Source organism: Scyliorhinus torazame, chromosome 14, assembly GCF_047496885.1.
Source record: "Scyliorhinus torazame isolate Kashiwa2021f chromosome 14, sScyTor2.1, whole genome shotgun sequence".
NCBI classification, from domain to species: Eukaryota; Metazoa; Chordata; class Chondrichthyes; order Carcharhiniformes; family Scyliorhinidae; genus Scyliorhinus; species Scyliorhinus torazame.
In genome coordinates, this window is record NC_092720.1 from 163,500,559 (window position 1) to 163,520,264 (window position 19,706).

The following is a 19,706-nucleotide window of genomic DNA, read 5'->3' on the forward strand; positions in this document are numbered from 1 at the left end:
GAGGAAAGGACGGTACCTGCTTCCAGACAAAATCCCTCACCTGCAAATACCAGAACACATTCCCAGTCGGCAACTCAAACACCTCCACCAACCCCGCCAAGCTCGGAAAGCTGCCCCCAACAAACAGATCCTCAAACTGCTCAATCCCACCCGTTGAAGGGGCGGACGTCGGGGCATATGTGAGCACGATGCTTCACTCGTTAATGGGATCGGAGGCCCCGACGGGCCCGTTGGAGGTGGAGGGAGCTTATCGAGTTATGACGCGAAGACCGATGGCTGGAGAAATACCTCGAGCCATAGTGGTGAGATTTCTCCGATATAATGACAGAGAGATGGTCCTCAGATGGGCGAAGAAAACTCGGAGCAGTAGGTGGGAGAACGCGGTGATCTGCGTATATCAAGATTGGAGTGCGGAGGTGGCGAGTTTTAATCGGGTCAAGTCGGTGCTTCACAAAAGGAAGGTCAAATTTGGAATGTTGCAACCGGCAAGACTGTGGGTCACACACCAAGGGAAGCACCACTACTTTGAGACGGCAGAAGAGGCGTGGACATTTATTGTGGAGGAGAAGCTGGAATAGGCGGGCCAGAAAAGGAACGTTTGGGACAGTGGAGTGATTACGTGGGGTGAAGGGGGGGGGAAAAAGGGGGAAGGGATGATCTCTCAAGTTGTTAATCTTGCGACCCTGTAACTTTTCTCTCTTCCCCATGTCGTGGGAGAGAGGGGGGGAGGGAGGATGAGGAATTGTGGGCGCCGGCCATTAGGGGAGGGGCCAAGTGGGAAACGCGGGCTTTGTTCCCGCGCTATGGTAATCATGGCGGGAACAGGGAAGCAGGAAGGAGGGGGCCTCGCACAGTGGGGGCCGAGGTCACGGGGGGAAGCCGAGGTCAGCCAGAGTTTGCTGACTTCTGGGAGCAACATGGGGGGTGCAATTACGCTAGAAAAGGATGTAGCGGGGGGGGGGGGTTAACTGGGTTGCTGCTGCTGGGGAGAAGGGGGAGCTGGTACGGGGTGGGGTGGTCGAGGCGGGAGGGCGCCGTCGGGTGGGAGATACGGCTACGTGGGAACCGGGTGAGGAGCTGGATTAAAAAAGGGGATGGCTAGTCGACAAGGGGGGGGGGGGGGTGAAAGAGCCCCCCAACCCGGCTGATCACGTGGAATGTGAGAGGGCTGAACGGGCCGATTAAAAGGGCACGGGTACTCGCACACCTAAAGAAATTAAAGGCAGATGTGGTTATGTTGCAGGAGACGCATATGAAACTGATAAGACCAGGTCAGACTACGCAAAGGATGGGTGGGGCAGGTGTTTCATTCGGGGTTAGACGCAAAGAACAGGGGGGTGGCTATATTAGTGGGGAAATTGGCACTGTTTGAGGCAAAGACCATAGTAGCGGATAGTGGGGGTAGATACGTGATGGTGAGTGGCAGATTGCAAGGGGAGGCGGTGGTTCTAGTGAACGTATATGCCCCGAACTGGGATGATGCCAATTTTATGAGGCGTATGTTGGGACGTATCCCGGACCCAGAGGCGGGAAAGTTGGTAATGGGGGGAGACTTCAATACGGTGCTGGACCCAGGGCTGGACAGATCGAGGTCCAGGACCGGGAGGAGGCCGGCTGCAGCTAGGGTGCTCAAGGACTTTATAGAGCAGATGGGAGGAGTAGACCCCTGGAGATTTAGCAGGCCTAGGAGTAAGGAGTTCTCGTTTTTCTCCTATGTCCATAAAGTATATTCACGGATAGACTTTTTTGTTTTGGGAAGGGCGCTGATCCCGAAGGTGACAGGGACGGAGTACGCGGCTATAGCTATCTCGGACCACGTTCCACATTGGGTGGACCTGGAGATAGGGGAGGAAAAATAACAGCACCCGCCCTGGAGAATGGACATGGGATTATTGGCAGATGAGGGGGTATGTTTAAGGGTGAGGGGGTGTATTGAAAGGTACTTGGAGCTTAATGACAAATGGGAGGTTCAGGTGGGAGTGGTCTGGGAGGCGTTGAAGGCAGTGGTTAGAGGGGAGCTGATATCTATCAGGGCACATAAAGGAAAGCAGGAGGGTAGGGAAAGGGAGCGGTTGCTGAAAGAACTTTTGAGGGTGGACAGACAATATGGGGAGGCACCGGAGGAGGGACTGTACAGGGAAAGGCATAGGCTACATGTAGAATTTGACTTGTTGACTACGGGTAATGCAGAGGCACAATGGAGGAAGGCACAGGGTGTACAGTACGAATATGGGGAGAAGGCGAGCCGGTTGCTGGCCCACCAACTGAGGAAGAGGGGAGCAGCGAGGGAGATGGGGGGGTGAGAGATGAGGAGGGAGAGATGGAGCGGGGAGCGGAGAGAGTGAATGGGGTGTTCAAGGCATTCTACGAAAGATTATATAAAGCTCAGCCCCCGGAAGGGAAGGAGAGAATGATGTGCTTTCTGGATCAGCTGGAATTCCCTAAGGTGGAGGAGCAGGAGAGGGCGGGACTGGGAGCACAGATTGAGATGGAGGAGGTAGTGAAAGGGATTGGGAGCAGGCAGGTGGGGAAGGCCCTGGGACCAGACGGATTCCCGGTGGAATTTTATAGGAAGTATATGGACTTGCTGGCCCCGCTTCTGACGAGAACCTTTAATGAGGCTAGGGAAAGGGGGCAGTTGCCCCCGACTATGTCAGAGGCAACGATATCGCTCCTCCTAAAGAAGGAAAAAGACCCGCTGCAATGCGGGTCCTATAGGCCCATTTCTCTTTTAAATGTGGATGCTAAGATTCTGGCCAAGGTAATGGCGACGAGGATAGAGGACTGTGTCCCGGGGGTGGTTCATGAGGACCAAACTGGGTTTGCGAAGGGGAGACAGCTGAACACGAACATACGGAGGTTGCTAGGGGTAATGATGATGCCCCCGCCAGAGGGGGAAGCGGAGATAGTGGTGGCGATGGATGCCGAGAAAGCATTTGATAGAGTGGAGTGGGATTATCTGTGGGAGGTGCTGAGGAGATTTGGCTTTGGAGATGGGTATATCGGATGGGTACAGTTGCTGTATAGGGCACCGATGGTGGTTACAAATGGACGGGGGTCTGATTATTTCAGACTTTACAGAGGGACGAGGCAGGGGTGTCCCCTGTCTCCGTTATTGTTTGCACTGGCGATTGAGCCCCTGGCCATAGCACTGAGGGGTTCCAGGAAGTGGAGGGGAGTGTTTAGGGGAGGAGAAGAACACCGGGTATCTTTGTATGCGGATGATTTGTTGTTGTATGTGGCGGACCCAGTGGAGGGGATGCCAGAGATAATGCGGATACTTGGGGAGTTTGGGGATTTTTCGGGGTATAAATTGAACATGGGGAAAAGTGAGTTGTTTGTGGTGCATCCGGGGGAGCAGAGCAGGGAAATAGAAGATTTACCGCTGAGGAAGGTAACAAGAGACTTCCGGTACTTGGGGATTCAGATAGCCAAGAATTGGGGAACCTTACACCGGCTTAATTTAACACGATTGGTGGAACAGATGGAGGAGGACTTCAAGAGATGGGACATGGTGTCCCTGTCACTGGCAGGTAGGGTGCAGGCGGTTAAAATGGTGGTTCTCCCGCGATTCCTCTTTGTGTTTCAGTGCCTCCCGGTGATGGTCACGAAGGCTTTTTTTAAGAGAATCGAGAAAAGCATTATGAGTTTTGTGTGGGCCGGGAAGACCCCGAGAGTGAGGAGGGGGTTCTTGCAGCGTAGTAGGGATAGGGGGGGCTGGCACTACCGAGCCTAAATGATTATTACTGGGCCGCCAATATTTCAATGGTGTGTAAGTGGATGGGAGAAAGGGAGGGAGCGGCGTGGAAGAGATTGGAGAGGGCGTCCTGCAAGGGGACCAGCTTACAAGCAATGGTGACGGCACCGTTGCCGTTCTCACCAAAGAAATACACAAGCCCGGTGGTGGTGGCAACATTAAAAATTTGGGGGCAGTGGAGACGGCATAGGGGAAGGACGGGAGCCTTGGTGCGGTCCCCGATAAGAAATAACCATAGGTTTGTTCCGGGGAGAATGGATGGGGGATTTGGAGCATGGCAAAGAGCTGGGGTAGTACAATTGAGAGATCTGTTCGTAGATGGGACGTTTGCGAGTCTGGGAGCGCTGACGGAAAAATATGGGTTGCCCCAAGGGAATGCATTTCGGTATATGCAACTGAGGGCTTTTGCGAGGCAACAGGTGAGGGAATTTCCGCAGCTCCCGACGCAGGAGGTGCAGGATAGAGTGATCTCAGAGACATGGGTGGGGGATGGTAGGGTGTCGGACATATACAGGGAAATGAGGGACGAGGGGGAGATCATGGTGGATGAGCTGAAAGGGAAATGGGAAGAAGAGCTGGGGGAGGAGATTGAGGAGGGGCTGTGGGCTGATGCCCTACGTAGGGTAAACCCGTCGTCCTCGTGTGCCAGGCTAAGCCTGATACAATTCAAGGTTCTACACAGGGTGCATATGACTGGAGCACGGCTCAGTAAATTTTTCGGGGCAGAGGATAGGTGTGGGAGATGCTCGAGAAGCCCAGCGAATCACACCCACATGTTCTGGTCATGTCCGGCATTACATAGGTTCTGGGTGGGGGTGGCGAAGGTGCTTTCGAAGGTGGTGGGGGTCCGGGTCGAGCCAAGCTGGGGGTTGGCTATATTCGGGGTTGCAGAAGAGCCGGGAGTGCAGGAGGCGAGAGAGGCTGATGTTTTGGCCTTTGCGTCCCTAGTAGCCCGGCGCAGGATATTGCTTATGTGGAAGGAAGCCAAACCCCCGGGCGTGGAGACCTGGATAAACAACATGGCAGGGTTTATAAAGTTAGAACGGATCAAGTTCGTATTAAGGGGTTCGGCTCAAGGGTTCACCAGGCGGTGGCAACCGTTCGTCAACTACCTCACAGAACGATAGAGGGAATGAAAAAGAAAGAAAGACAACAGTAGCAACCCAGGGGGGAGGGGGGGAGGATCCGGACGGGCTCTTAGGGCTGTCATTGTATATGTATAGACATTTGTTATAGGTAGTGTATATTGGACTGTTGGATTGTATCTTTGGAGAGTAACTATTTTTGACAAGGCAGTTGCCATTTAGTTTTGTTTTTGGTTCTGTTTATATATTATTTATTTATTTGTTTAAAACTGGCCACTGTTATTTATATTGCTTTATTGTTGTTTAAAAGAAAAACTATGTACTGTTATGTTTGGCCACAAAATCTTGAATAAAATATATATATTTTTTAAAAAACCTCAGGAGAACCGTCATCTTCAACGAATGCACCACTCCCACCAGCGACATCAAGAGTACGTTCCACCTAAAATCCCATTTCATCTGTTCCATCAACTGAGCCAAATTCAGCTTGTGCAGCTGTTCCCAGTCTCCGCGCCACCTGAATACCAAGATATTGAAAGTTTCCACCCCCCCCCCCCCCCCCCCACTCTAAATGGCAACTCCCCCAGCCTCCTCTCCTGCCCCCTCGTTTGACTCGGAAAAAGCTCACTCTTCCCCATATTCAATTTTACCCCGAGAAACTGCCGAATTCATCCAAAATACTCATAATCCCCCCCCAATACCTTCCAACGGGTTTGAAATATAAAGCAGCAAGTCGCCCGTGTACAGTAAAATCCTACGCTCCCCACCCCCTCCCTCCCCCCTCCGTACAATCCCCTGCCAGTCCCTTGCCGCTCTCAGAGCTATTGCCAATGGCTCTATAGCCAAGGCAAAGAGCAATGGGGAGTGTGGACATCCCTGCCTCGTCCCCCGGTGCAGCCTGAAATATTCCGAACTCACCCGGTTCGTTCTCAGACTCGCTACTGGCACCCAGTACAACAGCTGGACCCAATCCACAAACTCCTGCCCATACCCAAACCGCCCAGCACCTCCCACAAATAGTCCCACTTCATCCGGTCGCAGGCCTTCTCCGCATTCATGGCGACCACCACCTCCACACTTTGACCCTCAGGGGGCATCATAGTATTCAACAGCCGCCTGATGTTGGCTGACAAATGCCTCCCCTTAACAAACCCCGACTGGTCCTCCCCTATCACCCCCAGCACACAGTCCTCAATCCTTGAGGCCAAGACTTTGGCCAGTAACTTGGCCTCCATATTTAACAGCGAAATTGGCCTGTAGGACCCACACTGCTGTGGATCCTTGTATCTCTTTTAACATAGAACATAGAACATAGAAAATACAGCACAGAACAGGCCCTTCGGCCCACGATGTTGTGCCGAACCTTTGTCCTAGATTAATCATAGATTATCATTGAATTTACAGTGCAGAAGGAGGCCATTCGGCCCTTTGAGTCTGCACCGGCTCTTGGAAAGAGCACCATACCCAAACTCAACACCTCCACCCAACACCAAGGGCAATTTGGACATTAAGGGCAATTTATCATTGGCCAATTCACCTAACCCGCACATCTTTGGACTGTGGGAGGAAACCGGAGCACCCGGAGGAAACCCACGCAGACACGGGGAGGACGTGCAGACTCCGCACAGACAATGACCCAAGCCGGAATCGAACCTGGGACCATGGAGCTGTGAAGCAATTGCGCTATCCACAATGCTACCGTGCTGCCGTTAAGAACAAATAAATCTACACTATATCATTTTACCGTCATCCATGTACCTATCCAATAGCTGCTTGAAGGTCCCTAATGTTTCCGACTCAACTACTTCCACAGGCAGTGCATTCCATGCCCCCACTACTCTCTGGGTAAAGAACCTACCTCTGATATCCCTCCTATATCTTCCACCTTTCACCTTAAATTTATGTCCCCTTGTAATGGTGCGTTCCACCCGGGGAAAAGGTCTCTGACTGTCTACTCTATCTATTCCCCTGATCATCTTATAAACCTCTATCAAGTCGCCCCTCATCCTTCTCCGCTCTAATGAGAAAAGGCCTAGCACCCTCAACCTTTCCTCGTAAGACCTACTCTCCATTCCAGGCAACATCCTGGTAAATCTTCTTTGCACCTTTTCCAGAGCTTCCACATCCTTCCTAAAATGAGGCGACCAGAACTGTACACAGTACTCCAAATGTGGCCTTACCAAAGTTTTGTACAGCTGCATCATAACCTCACGGCTCTTAAATTCAATCCCTCTGTTAATGAACGCGAGCACACCATAGGTCTTCTTCACAGCTCTATCCACTTGAGTGGCAACTTTCAAAGATGTATGAACATAGACCCCAAGATCTCTCTGCTCCTCCACATTGCCAAGAACTCTACCGTTAACCCTATATTCCGCATTCATATTTGTCCTTCCAAAATGGACAACCTCACACTTTTCAGGGTTAAACTCCATCTGCCACTTCTCAGCCCAGCTCTGCATCCTATCTATGTCTCTTTGCAGCCGACAACAGCCCTCCTTACTATCCACAACTCCACCAATCTTCGTATCGTCTGCAAATTTACTGACCCACCCTTCAACTCCCTCATCCAAGTCATTAATGAAAATCACAAACAGCAGAGGACCCAGAACTGATCCCTGCGGTATGCCACTGGTAACTGGGATCCAGGCTGAATATTTGCCATCCACCACCACTCTCTGACTTCTATCGGTTAGCCAGTTCGTTATCCAACTGGCCAAATTTCCCACTATCCCATGCCTCCTTACTTTCTGCATAAGCCTACCATGGGGAACTTTATCAAATGCCTTACTAAAATCCATGTACACTACATCCACTGCTTTACCTTCATCCACATGCTTGGTCACCTCCTCAAAGAATTCAATAAGATTTGTAAGGCAAGACCTACCCCTCACAAATCCGTGCTGACTATCCCTAATCAAGCAGTGTCTTTCCAGATGCTCAGAAATCCTATCCTTCAGTACCCTTTCCATTACTTTGCCTACCACCGAAGTAAGACTAACTGGCCTGTAATTCCCAGGGTTATCCCTAGTTCCTTTTTTGAACAGGGGCACGACATTCGCCACTCTCCAATCCCCTGGTACCACCCCTGTTGACAGTGAGGACGAAAAGATCATTGCCAACGGCTCTGCAATTTCATCTCTTGCTTCCCATAGAATCCTTGGATATATCCCGTCAGGCCCGGGGGACTTGTCTATCCTCAAGTTTTTCAAAATGCCCAACACATCTTCCTTTCTAACAAGTATTTCCTCGAGCTTACCAATCTGTTTCACACTGTCCTCTCCAACAATATCGCCCCTCTCATTTGTAAATACAGAAGAAAAATACTCATTCAAGACCTCTCCTAATTTTAAATTAAGGAGGTCAAGGCCTGCGACAGTGTCGGGAAGAGCACCCCCTGCTACCTCGCCTCATTAAACGCTCTTACCAGCAGGGGCCCCAGGTTTTGGTCCTGCTTAAAGGTGGGGTATTGGAGGGGGGTGTTTAAGGTCATCTCGGGGTGGTACATGTGAGTTTGGAACCAGGGCCCCTAGAAATCATTTTCAGGGTGCTCATACTCGGTTCCTTATATGATAACTGTACCCACTCCACAAAGCTCGGCCCGATCCCAATCAAATCCGATGCCTTTTCTGCGTCCAGCGCCTCTGTCTCCCTTCCCTCAGCCGGCATCATAACTACTTTTAGCACCCTCCTAATATCCAAGAATAGCTGCCTCCCTTTCATGAACCCTGTCTGGTTCTCCCCTATCACCCTCAGGAGGCACCCCTCCAACCTAGCTGCCAGAACCTTCGCCAATATCTCCGCATCCACATTCAGTAGCGATATAGGCCTGTATGACCACACTTTGTTGGGTCCTTATCCTTCTTCAGCAGCAAGGAAATTGAGGCCTTCCCCAAAGTCTGTGGCAGTACCCCCTTCCCTATTGTCTCCTCAAACAGCCCCACCATCAGCGGCGCCAACTTGTCCTTAAATTTCTGATAATACTTCACTGAGAACCCATCTGGTCCTGCCACCTTCCCTGACTGCATCCTCCCAATTGCCTCCTTTATGTCCTGTTCTCCTACCAACCCCTCCAATGTGGCCCTATCTTCCTCCCCAACCTCGGGTACTCCAGACCGTTCAGGAAATCCCGCATCCCCCCAGTCTTCCCCCGGTGGCTCCGATTTTCAAAGAACTCCTCAAACACCCTGTTGATCTGGTCCGGGTCTATTACCAATTTCCCGCTCCTATCCCACACCTGGACAATTTCTCCTGGCGCCTTCTCTCTCCGAAGTTGGCCTGCCAACATGCGCCCCATACTCATAAACTGCTCCTCTCGGCCAACTCAATTGGCGCACCGCCTTCCCCGTGGACAACCGTTGAAAACTAGCCTGTAGCGCCCTCCTTCTATCTAATAATGCTGGATCTGCATCCCCCGCGTACCTCCTGTCCATCTCCAACATCTCATCTCTCAACTTTTGCCACTCCACCCTCTTCTCTTTATCCATCTTGGCTTTAAATGATATCACCTACCTCCTCACCACCGCCTTCAGAGCCTCCCATACCACCGCCTGCGATACCTTCCCTGGACAATCAAAACCCACGTACTCCTTAATTACCCTCCCGATCTTTTCACAAAAACATCGGTCCCCCAACAACCCCATGTCCAATCTCCACCCCGACCTCTGCGTTGCCCCCTTCCCCAAACCCATGTCCACCCAATGCGGTGAATGATCCGAAATTGCTAACGGCGAGTACTCTGATCCATTAACCCCAGCCAATAGCGCCTTCCCTACTACAAAAACATTTATCCTCGAATAAACCTTGTGGACCGAAGAGAAAAACAATCCCTCGGGTGCAAGAACCTCCACGGGTCCATTCCTCCCAATTCCACCATAAGCCCAGTCAACACCTTCGACCCCCCCCCCCCGCCCCCCCAACTAGGCAAGAGAGCGTGGCTGCGACCTGTCTAGCCGTTGCTCCTGCACAAAGTTCCAGTTTCCATCCACTATCAGCTCATGCAAATTCAAGTTGGGAATGGCCCCACATACCTTCCTCACGAACCCTGCATCATCCCAATTAGTGCCATACACACTTATCAACGCCACCAACCTCCTCTCCAATGACCCTGTTACGATTACTTATCTATCCCCCTGGTCCACCACCACCTTCTCCACCTGGAACATGACTCTCTTACGGACAAAAAAAACGCCAACCCCCAGCACTCTGTTGTCTAACCCCAAATGAAACACTTGGCTTACCCAGCCCTTCCTGAGCCTCAGCTGATTCTTCACTCTCAAATGAGTCATCATAGAATTTACAGTGCAGAAGGAGGCCATTCGGCCCATCGAGTCTGCACCGGCTCTTGGAAAGAGCACCCTACCCAAGGTCAACACCTCCACCCTATCCCCATAACCCAGTAACCCCACCCAACACTAAGGGCAATTTTGGACACTAAGGGCAATTTATCATGGCCAATCCACCTAACCTGCACATCTTTGGACTGTGGGAGGAAACCGGAGCACCCGGAGGAAAACCACGCACACACGGGGAGGATGTGCAGACTCCGCACAGACAGTGACCCAAGTCGGAATCGAACCTGGGACCCTGGAGCTGTGAAGCAATTGTGCTATCCACAAGGCTACCGTGCTGCTGTCACCTGTAACATAGCCACATCAGCCTTTAAACTGTTTAGGTGCGCGAACACCCTTGACCTCTTCACCGGCCCTCCCAACCCCCTCACAGTCCATGTAACAAACCTAACCAGGAGACTCTCCCCCCCCCATCCCATCCACCATCATCATAACTCCAGGCCCTGCCCACTGGACCTGACCCGCCTCTATCCATTGTTACCATCGAACCCCTCCCTCCCAGAATCTCCCCATCCACTTCCTCTCGAAAACACCTCACCCAGTATGGATCCCCTCCCACCCCTTTTCACACCTCCTAGGCCCAGTGAAACCTGCTTACAAGGATCCAATGTCCACAGCCCCTCCCCCCACCATGCCTCCATTCACTAGCTGGTTTAACCTTGATAGTATGGGGGTCCATGCCCACACCCCACCCGGTCCCAAGAAAACAACAAGAAAATACATAACCTCTCAAACAAATATATCAAGCGCAGACAGACCCCAGAAAAACCGTTGCGACAAAAAACAAAGACAGAACCGCCCCCCCCCCGCCTTACCTTATCCACAACAACAATTCTACCCCATTTAACAGCATGAAGAAAAAATTGAACTATATACTCTTTCAACTCCTTTCCATTTGGTCCAAGACCAATCCTCAGTCCCAATCCTCACTTCTGCACCAATCCATCCGCCTTCACAAACGCCTCTGTCCCCTCCACCATCTCGAAATAAAAGTCTCTGGAGTTGTAGGTCACCCTCAACTTCGCTGGGTACACTACGCCGAACTGCACTCCACTGTTATACAGTGCCGTCTTCATTCGGCCAAAGGCTGCCCGCCTCCTCGCTAGCTCCAGTCAAGTCCTGGTAAATACATACACCAGCACCTCCCGCTTCTGCTTTGTCCAAATCAGGACGTTCTCCTTCACATGGTACCCATGGAACCAAATAATTACTGCTCTTGGCAGCTCATCGTCTTTGGCTTAGCCCTCAATGACCGATGAGCCCGGTCCAATTTGTACCAGGAGCATCCTCTCCCTCCCCCACTAACAACATCTTGGCAAAGTACTCAGTCGACCGTGGGACCTCCACCACCTTGGGCACGCTAACTATCCTCAAATTCTGCCACCTCGATCTATTTTCCAGATCCTCCAATTTAGCTCGCAGTCCTTGTTGGCCTCAACCACCCTCTCTAGCTCCTCCCCCATCACTGTGCTGCGACATGGCTTCCTCCATTCCGCTCCATTCCTCCATGGGTGGCACGGCAGCACAGTGGTTAGCACAGTTACTTCACAGCTCCAGGGTCCCAGGTTTGATTCCCGGCTTGGGTCACTGTCTGCATGTTGTCTCCGTGTCTGCGTGGGTTTCCTCCGGGTGCTCCGGTTTCCTCTCATAGTCCAAAGATGTGCAGGTTAGGTGGATTGGCCATGCTAAATTGCCCCTTAGTGTACAAAAAGGATAGGTGGGGTTACTGGGTTACAGGGATGGGTTGAGGTGTGGGCTTAAGTGGGGTGCTCGTTCCAAAGAGCCGGGGCAGACTTGATGGGCTGAGTGGCCTCCTTCTGCACTGTAAATTCTCTGATGATTCCCTACATTCTCGCACCCTGCTGCCTCACCTCGTCCAATGCCTTCAATACAGCCACCGTCACCGGGGCAATTGCCTCCTCCACCAACTTCAACGCCGCCATCATCTTCCTCCATGTGCTTTGTGAACTGCTTCTCCCTTTCCAAAGCCATCACCTCAGTCATCTTTTCTGTTGTAAGCAGTGCGGCCCCACCCAGCGACCCAGCCGCCGACATCTTGCCAGCTCCCAGGCTCTCCCTGTCACTCGACGGCGAACCCTCACTCCCTCCCTTCTTCCCTGCGGTTTTCTTCTGGTTTTTCAACATCTTCCTCCTTCCTTATTCCATGCAAAATATTGCCCCTGGGACCAGGCATTAAACCCTAAAAAATCAAGCAGGAGCCACCCAAGGTGCGACTTCCTCCGACATGCCGCCACCAGAAGTCTGCTGAACGATAATGCTTGGAATCTAAATATGGAGCAGGCCGATCTCGCCCTGAACTGTGGGAGTTTACCGTCACATATTTTTGAGGTCCTGGCTCCAATACCAGCTGGAAGTATGCATGGCTCATATCGAGCTTTGTGAATGAATGCCCTCCACTGAGCTTAGTGAAGAGATCCTCGATCCTCAGCACAGGATAACGGTCTAACTTGGAAAACCAGTTCTGGTTCATTTTATAATCCCCATAAAGGCGCATGATGCCATCGGGCTTCAGCATGGGAATGACCGGTGCCATCCAATCCGCGAACTGCACTGGGCGTATAATGCAGAGACTTTCGAGGCGGTCAAGCTCAGCGTCCACTTTGGGTCATAGTGCGTATGGAACAAAACTGCAGCAATGAGTCCACATTAATTCTCGCCGTGGCTTCGCGGATGGTACCTAAACCCTTCTGGAAAACGTCAGGGTATTTTGCGAGGATGTCATGCGGGCCCTCCAAGCACGTCTGTAATACTTGCTGCCAATCGATACGGAGGCGTTGCAGCCAGTCTCGTCCCAGCAAACTGAGGTCTCTGCTCCATACCATGACCAAAGTAGGCACCCGGATTGATGTCCAGAGGCAATGGGGACCATCCTAGTATCAGCAATCGCCAGTGGTTCCCCGGTATAGGAGGCCAATCGGGCCTCAGTGTTCTGCAAGGCCAAAAGCTGTACCCCAGACTAAATTTGATCGAAGATGCCTCTGCTGAGGACCAAGACGGCGGAGCCTGTATCCAGTTCCATCAGGATCGGGTGGCCGTTTGCACAGATCGGGATTTATTTTGACGCCACCTTTGTTGTGGTGATGCACTGGCAATCATCGGCAGGATCGTCCTCGAAGAACGTTCGAGGCCGGGAGGGCGGCCATGTCTGGTGGGACGGCCGGCTGATGGACTGACCAGCGAACATTGCTCACTGCGGTTACCTCGACCACAATCCTGCAAACTTTTGGATCTGTTTCCTCAGGGTCAGGGGGAAAATCCCATCCAGCCTCTGGGGCCTTCAGTCGCCGATCCAGCTCCCGGTGAGTGTGTGTTCAGGGTCGGGACGCCTGGCTGAAAGGGCGTTCCACTGTGGGGGGAGACGGGGCTGGTACGGCTTAGGCTGAGGACCTCCATTCCCTGCAATTCTTGCACGCCCTGCTCTGCACTTTCCCATGACAGTGCTATCTCTATGGCTCTTTTTAGGTCCAGTTGCGGTTCAGCTAGCAATTTCCGCTAATCATCGTGTTGTGGATACTGCAGACAAAGTCTGATTTGCAGCATCTTAGACACTGAGGCCCCATATTCGCAAAATTCTGCAAGCTTCCGGAGGTGGGCCAAGAACTCTGTCACAGACTCTCCCTGGGTGCGTTCAGCCTTATTAAAGCGGTGGCGCTGGATGTTGGCGGTCTCGAGTTTAAATGCTCACCTAGTAGGGTGACCAAGTCTGTGAACGACCATGAGTCTGGGGCATCAGGTACGTTAGGTTCTTGATGATGCTGTAGGTGCAAGTTATCAAGAGGATGACAGTTTGGTACTCATCCCCGGTAATGGCGTTCGCATGTGACAAAATATTGCATCCGTTCTATATACTGCAACCAATCAAACGCCTCAAGCATCTCGATATGTGGCACGCCTGTGGCTGGTAAAACAAATTCCTGAGGCTTATGGAGAGGAGGCCGGGTTCAAAGGAAATAGCTCCACCTGCAACTCCATTTTACCCTTGTTGCCAGTGTTAGGTTCTGAAGGAGCGACCACACAGGAGTGTAAGGGAAAATAGCACCAGTTTAATAAACAGAAATACTCACGATACATCCAGTCCCCAAAGGGACGCCCTGACCCACACCTGGTTAATCTCGCCTATTGAAGGAAGCCCCACCTCCTCGGGGAAGTTCATATTCTTCGAGGGTCACGGGATACCTGATGGGTCCAGTCCCATGACTCTTGTGTAGGTTAGGGTGGCAGGGTAGCACAGTGGTTAGCACTGTTGCTTCACAGCGCCAGGGACCCAGATTCGATTGCCAGCTTGGGTCACTGTGCGGAGTCTGCACGTTATCTCCGTGTCTGCATGGGTTTCCTCCAGATGCTCCTGTTTCCTCCCACAGTCCAAAGATTAGGTGGATTGGTCACATTAAATTGCCCAGTGGTGTCAGTTAGGTGGGGTTGCTGGATTCCGGGGATAGAGTTGAGGTGATGGACTGAATGGCCTCCTTCTGCACTGTATGATTCGATGATAACACATCAGCCCACAGTCTTTCTACACTTCCCTAAAGTTCTTGGAATCCAATGGGGCAAATACTGGAAATGTGACAGAGATTCAAAAAATGCTGGAAATGATCAGGTCAGGAAACATCTGTGGAGAGAGAAGCAACCTCTCTGCAGCCTTTGACATGCCCGACCACACTATCCTCCTCCTGCAATGATGTTGAGATGCCGGCGTTGGACTGGGGTGAACACAGTAAGAAGTCTTACAACACCAGGTTAAAGTCCAACAGGTTTGTTTCAAACACTAGCTTTCGGAGCACTGCTCCTTCCTCAGGTGAATGAACCTGTTGGACTTTAACCCGGTGTAGTAAGACAACGCTTCTTTGTCCAGTCAGTGGGACTGCTCTGAGTTGTGGTACTTTTTCCTCTTCAGCTGTATGCCGAGAATCCGCTGCAATGGTGAATCTTCCCACCGCCATCGCTCTGGTTCCTACCAAGGGTCAGTCTCTGCTTTTCAATTCGATTCAGCCGCTCGGGCTCGCGCTTCCTCACATTCCAAATCCCGAAGGCTGCCAACCGCCGCTGCGCGCGGCAGACCTACAACTCACATCAGGCACCGCGGGCTGGCTCTACCCCCTCTCACTGCGCAGGCTCCTGCGCCACATGCACCATGGGTAATGTAGTTCCGTCCGGGTGAGAGTCGGTCTCGAAAGCGTCTACGCAAAACTGGGCGGAGCACGGAGTCAGTGAGGGCCGTCCTCCATTATGTGATTGGTTGCGCACAGTGATTGACATGTCATTTCTGGGCAGGACGATTCTCCTGCACAGTGATTGCCTGTGAGGAATCAGGAACAAGGATTGGACATGGTGTTTATGGGCGAGACAGCGAAGTTTTCCTCCATCTCTGATCGGCTGAGACTGCTGTCAATCAGAGTGCTGAGTTGTTTGATTTGCTGTGTGTTGGATATTGAGTGTGTTTATTGGAAATATTTCCCTTTTGATTTACAGGCTGAGTTTTATTGATGGGTTATTGCTGAAAATGAGAAGGTGAGGTGTAATTACCTGGGGCGGCAGAGACACATTTATTGAAATGTCTTTTAATGTCTTTAAAGATTTTATCTGAAGGCCTCGGCCTTTCCTAAAAGCCTGGGCTTGGATTTGAACATTTTATCCTGGAGGTCTGGGCAGAGGAAGAAAAGTAGCCACTTTGTCTGCTCCTGGTCACTGTCCAGTGTTCCTGGAGGGTGTGTGACAGTCAAGTGAGGAAAAAGAAAGGACTTGTATCTGATCCCCTACACAGGTGAATAGCAGACTGACACTCACTGTGGAACAGTCTCTAACCGAGGAGTCAGTCCCTTCAGCAAAGGAGGAGAGAAAGTTAGAGGAAATCATGTTTCCTTTTCCTGTTTTACAGAAGGATTGCATTGGACTACACCAGAGAATACAGAGAGGATAGACACCACAGATAGATCCTGACCGTCACCCAGGGAACAACTGTGGGAACTCCGCACAGTGACCCAAGCTGGCAATCGAATCTGGGTCCCTGGCGCTGTGAAGCAACAGTGCTAACCACTGTGCTACCCTGCCACCCTAACCTACACAAGAGTCATGGGACTGGATCCATCAGGTATCCCGTGACCTTCGAAGAAAATGCTTTCACAGCATTTATCAACACAGAGAAGGTTTAGCAGTTAAATCCTCATCTATAAATTGCTCGGGTCAGGGAAGCTCTGATATATCATCAGATCTGATGCTGGTCAGTGGTGTAGAATCTTCCATCAGAACCAACCTTTCCGAAGGTTCGACTGTGGGTGATCCATCAGAGTGAGACTGGGAAGAAGTGTGAGTGGGCTCCAAATGTGATGAGTCTTCAATCATTCATTGAGCCTCATCAGCTACTGACTCATTCCTACCTGCAACTGGCTGTTCAAGTGTGAGTTGTGTGAGGAGGCTCCACTAATTAAAGAGAACACAAGGTGCATCTGTAACAAAGACAGAAAATACTGGACAATCTCAGCAGATCTGACAGCATCTGTGGAGAGAGAAGGGAGCTAATGTTTTGAGCCTGGATGACTCTTTGTAAAACATCTGTAAAAAACTCTATTCATTCAGGGGCCGTCACATGGGTGAGGAACAATTCAAGTGTGGGATGTGTGATAAAATCTTCACACAGTTAAGTAGCCCCCAGCTGCATCAGACCGTCCACACAGGAGAGAAGCGATTCAAGTGTGGGTTTTGCGATAAGACTTTTGTGACATCTTGGAGTCTTCTGAGACATCAGACAATTCACACAGGAGAGAAGCCATTCACATGTGACGTGTGTACGAAATCATTCACGCAGTTATCACATCTCCGTATACACCAAAATATTCATACTGGGGAGAAACCATTCACGTGTGAGGTATGTGACAAGTCATTCTCTGATTCATCAAACCTCCGCACACACGAACGTATTCACACTGGGGAGAGACGGTTCAAGTGTGAGGTGTGTGACAAATCTTTCATGCGGTCATCGCATCTCCTGGAGCATCATAGGATCCACACAGGGGAGAAACCGTTCACATGCCAGATGTGCAACAAATCATTTTTAGATTCAACGAGACTTAGTGAACACCAACGTATTCACTCTGGGGAGAAACCATTCACATGCAAGGTGTGTGACAAATCATTCTCATTTTCATCGAGCCTCTACACACACAAACGCATTCACACTGGGGAGAGACCATTCAAGTGTGAGGTGTGTGAGAAATCTTTTACACAGTTATCAAAGCTCAAGATCCATCAGAGGATCCACACAGGGGAGAAACCATTCACTTGTGAGGTGTGTGGCAAATCATTCTCGGATTCATCGAACCTCCGCTGCCACAAATACATTCACACAGGGGAGAAACCCTTCACGTGTGAGGTGTGTAACAAATCATTCTCACAATCATCAAAGCTTCGAGTCCATCAGAGGATCCATGCAGGAGAAACTGTTCACCTGTGAGGTATGTGACAAATCGTTCTCACAATCATTGAAGCTTCTAGTTCATCAGAGGATCCACATGGGACAAACTTCACCTGTGAGGTGTGTGACAAACCATTCTCGAACTCTCCGCACATACCAACACATTCAAATGGAAGTAACTGTTCAAGTGCAAGGTGTCCGGCAAAGCCTTCATGAAGTTTTTGCATTTCCCATTCTATCAGACAGTCTCAAGTGTGAGGTTGCAACAGATCATTCTTAAAGTCATCTATACTCCTGCTCCATCAGAGAATCCACACAATGAAATGACTGAAATGAAAATCGCTTATTGTCACAAGTAGGCTTCAAATGAAGTTACTGTGAAAAGCCCCTAGACGCCACATTCCGGTGCCTGTTCGGGGAGGCAGGTACGGGACAAGTGTGAGGTTTGTAATAAAGCTTTTTTGATGACAGTGTGGGTTCTGTCAGAAATCCTTCAGTGTTGCTGGATCCCAGGAACATCAGGGAATCCACACCGGAACTACCTCACCAAGTTGTTGCCAATCTGTCATCAGAGTGTGAAGCTGCACAAAAGCTCACTGTATAGGATGTTCAGTGATGTTGGGGCACAAAACAAGAAGCAGCTTTCACTCACAACAAACAAGTAGTGATAACGTCAGTGCTGAGGTATTATGGGGTCAATGATGAAGTCACCCTGCAGTGAGATGCCAGTGAAACAGGACTTGGAGCAACCCTCATGCAGCAAGGCAACCAGTTGTGTTTGTATCCAGAGAATTAACAAAAACTGAACGATGCTATGAACAGATTGAGAAAGAGTGCCTGGATATTGTCTTTGTGAACATTTCAATCAGTACCTATTTGGACGAAAGAAAGTGATGGTAGAGTCTGAGCACAAACCACTTCAAATCATCTTTCTCAAACCACATCTACTTGCTCCAAAGTGTTTACAAAGGAAGTTACTTCATTTGTGAAGACTTGAACACTTTAAAGGTTATGTCTGCATTGTATGTGAAGGGACAGACAAAATCTTAACAAACTAGAAAGAACAATTTTTTAAAAAATTCAAGTGTGATCATTTTTTTTGCAAACTATTTATATGGAATAACTTTCAAATAAAAAGGGGGATTCATCGCTATGTACACTGTGGCTTCCCAATTTGTCATTGTCCAATCTAAATATTACCGTTTGCACTCAGTTCCCCATCAGCTTCACAGACATTTTCTAGTGTGGAAACAGCATTCTTCATCCTCGGAGGCTTTAAAACTGATCATATCAATGTGGGATATATAGCCTCGGATGTGTTTGACAGCAGATCAGAAGGTGAAGATCTACAACATCCAAGGTAGCGATGACATGCAGTGATGGTATCGACACATGTACAGGAGAGAGGGGCACGGGGCAGGGAGTAATTTTCTCCTAGCTCCTCTTCTCTCTGAAGGTAGTTTTGGGGGCGGTTCAAATTATATTTTAACCTAAAGGAGTTTGTTTCTCTCAAGTAAATCATAGAAAACCAGGAACTCGAAACAAGGTCACGAAAGCTATTTTGAGACTAACACTAGTAGTGGCTTCTTCAGCCATTTTGAATCCTGAATTATTGTATCACTCCAAAAGATTAATTCAAAGCTTTGAATAAGACTTTATTGAGTTTCGAAATTAATAAGATACTTTATCAACAACCAATGTTGTTTAAAAAGCAAAAAAAAAGTAGTATTCAGTTGAAGTATGAGGGCATTGCAAGAAAACCCCATGAGATGGGAACACCAAGATACAGAGACCTCTAGTCCTAACGAAAAGGGCATTGTTCAAAATCAGATTAAACGTGATAGAGTAATGATTTGAGATGCCGGCATTGGACTGGGGTGAGCACAGTAAGAGGTCTTACAACATCAGGTTAAAGTCCAACAGGTTTGTTTTGAATCACTAGCTTTCAGACCTGAGGAAAGAGCTGTGCTCCGAAAGCTAGTGATTCGAAACAAACCTGTTGAACATGAAATTGGTAGAGTAAGGAAGCCATAGTTCCTTATGGGAGATTCATTGTTGTCCTTTTAAACTGGATATTATCAACT

General features: G+C 50.0%; 1 protein-coding gene across 1 annotated transcript in view; it reads left to right on the forward strand.

Moving 5' to 3' along the window:
* LOC140389068 (uncharacterized) overlaps nt 1-18,775 on the forward strand; it is a 96,814-nt gene extending 78,039 nt beyond the window's left edge. The window contains exon 3 of the mRNA XM_072473228.1: nt 16,765-18,775. Coding sequence (XP_072329329.1) covers nt 16,765-17,661 — 897 coding nt within the window. The 3' untranslated portion in view covers nt 17,662-18,775. The remainder of the gene's footprint in view (nt 1-16,764) is intronic.
* The last annotated feature ends 931 nt before the right edge of the window (nt 18,776-19,706 follow it).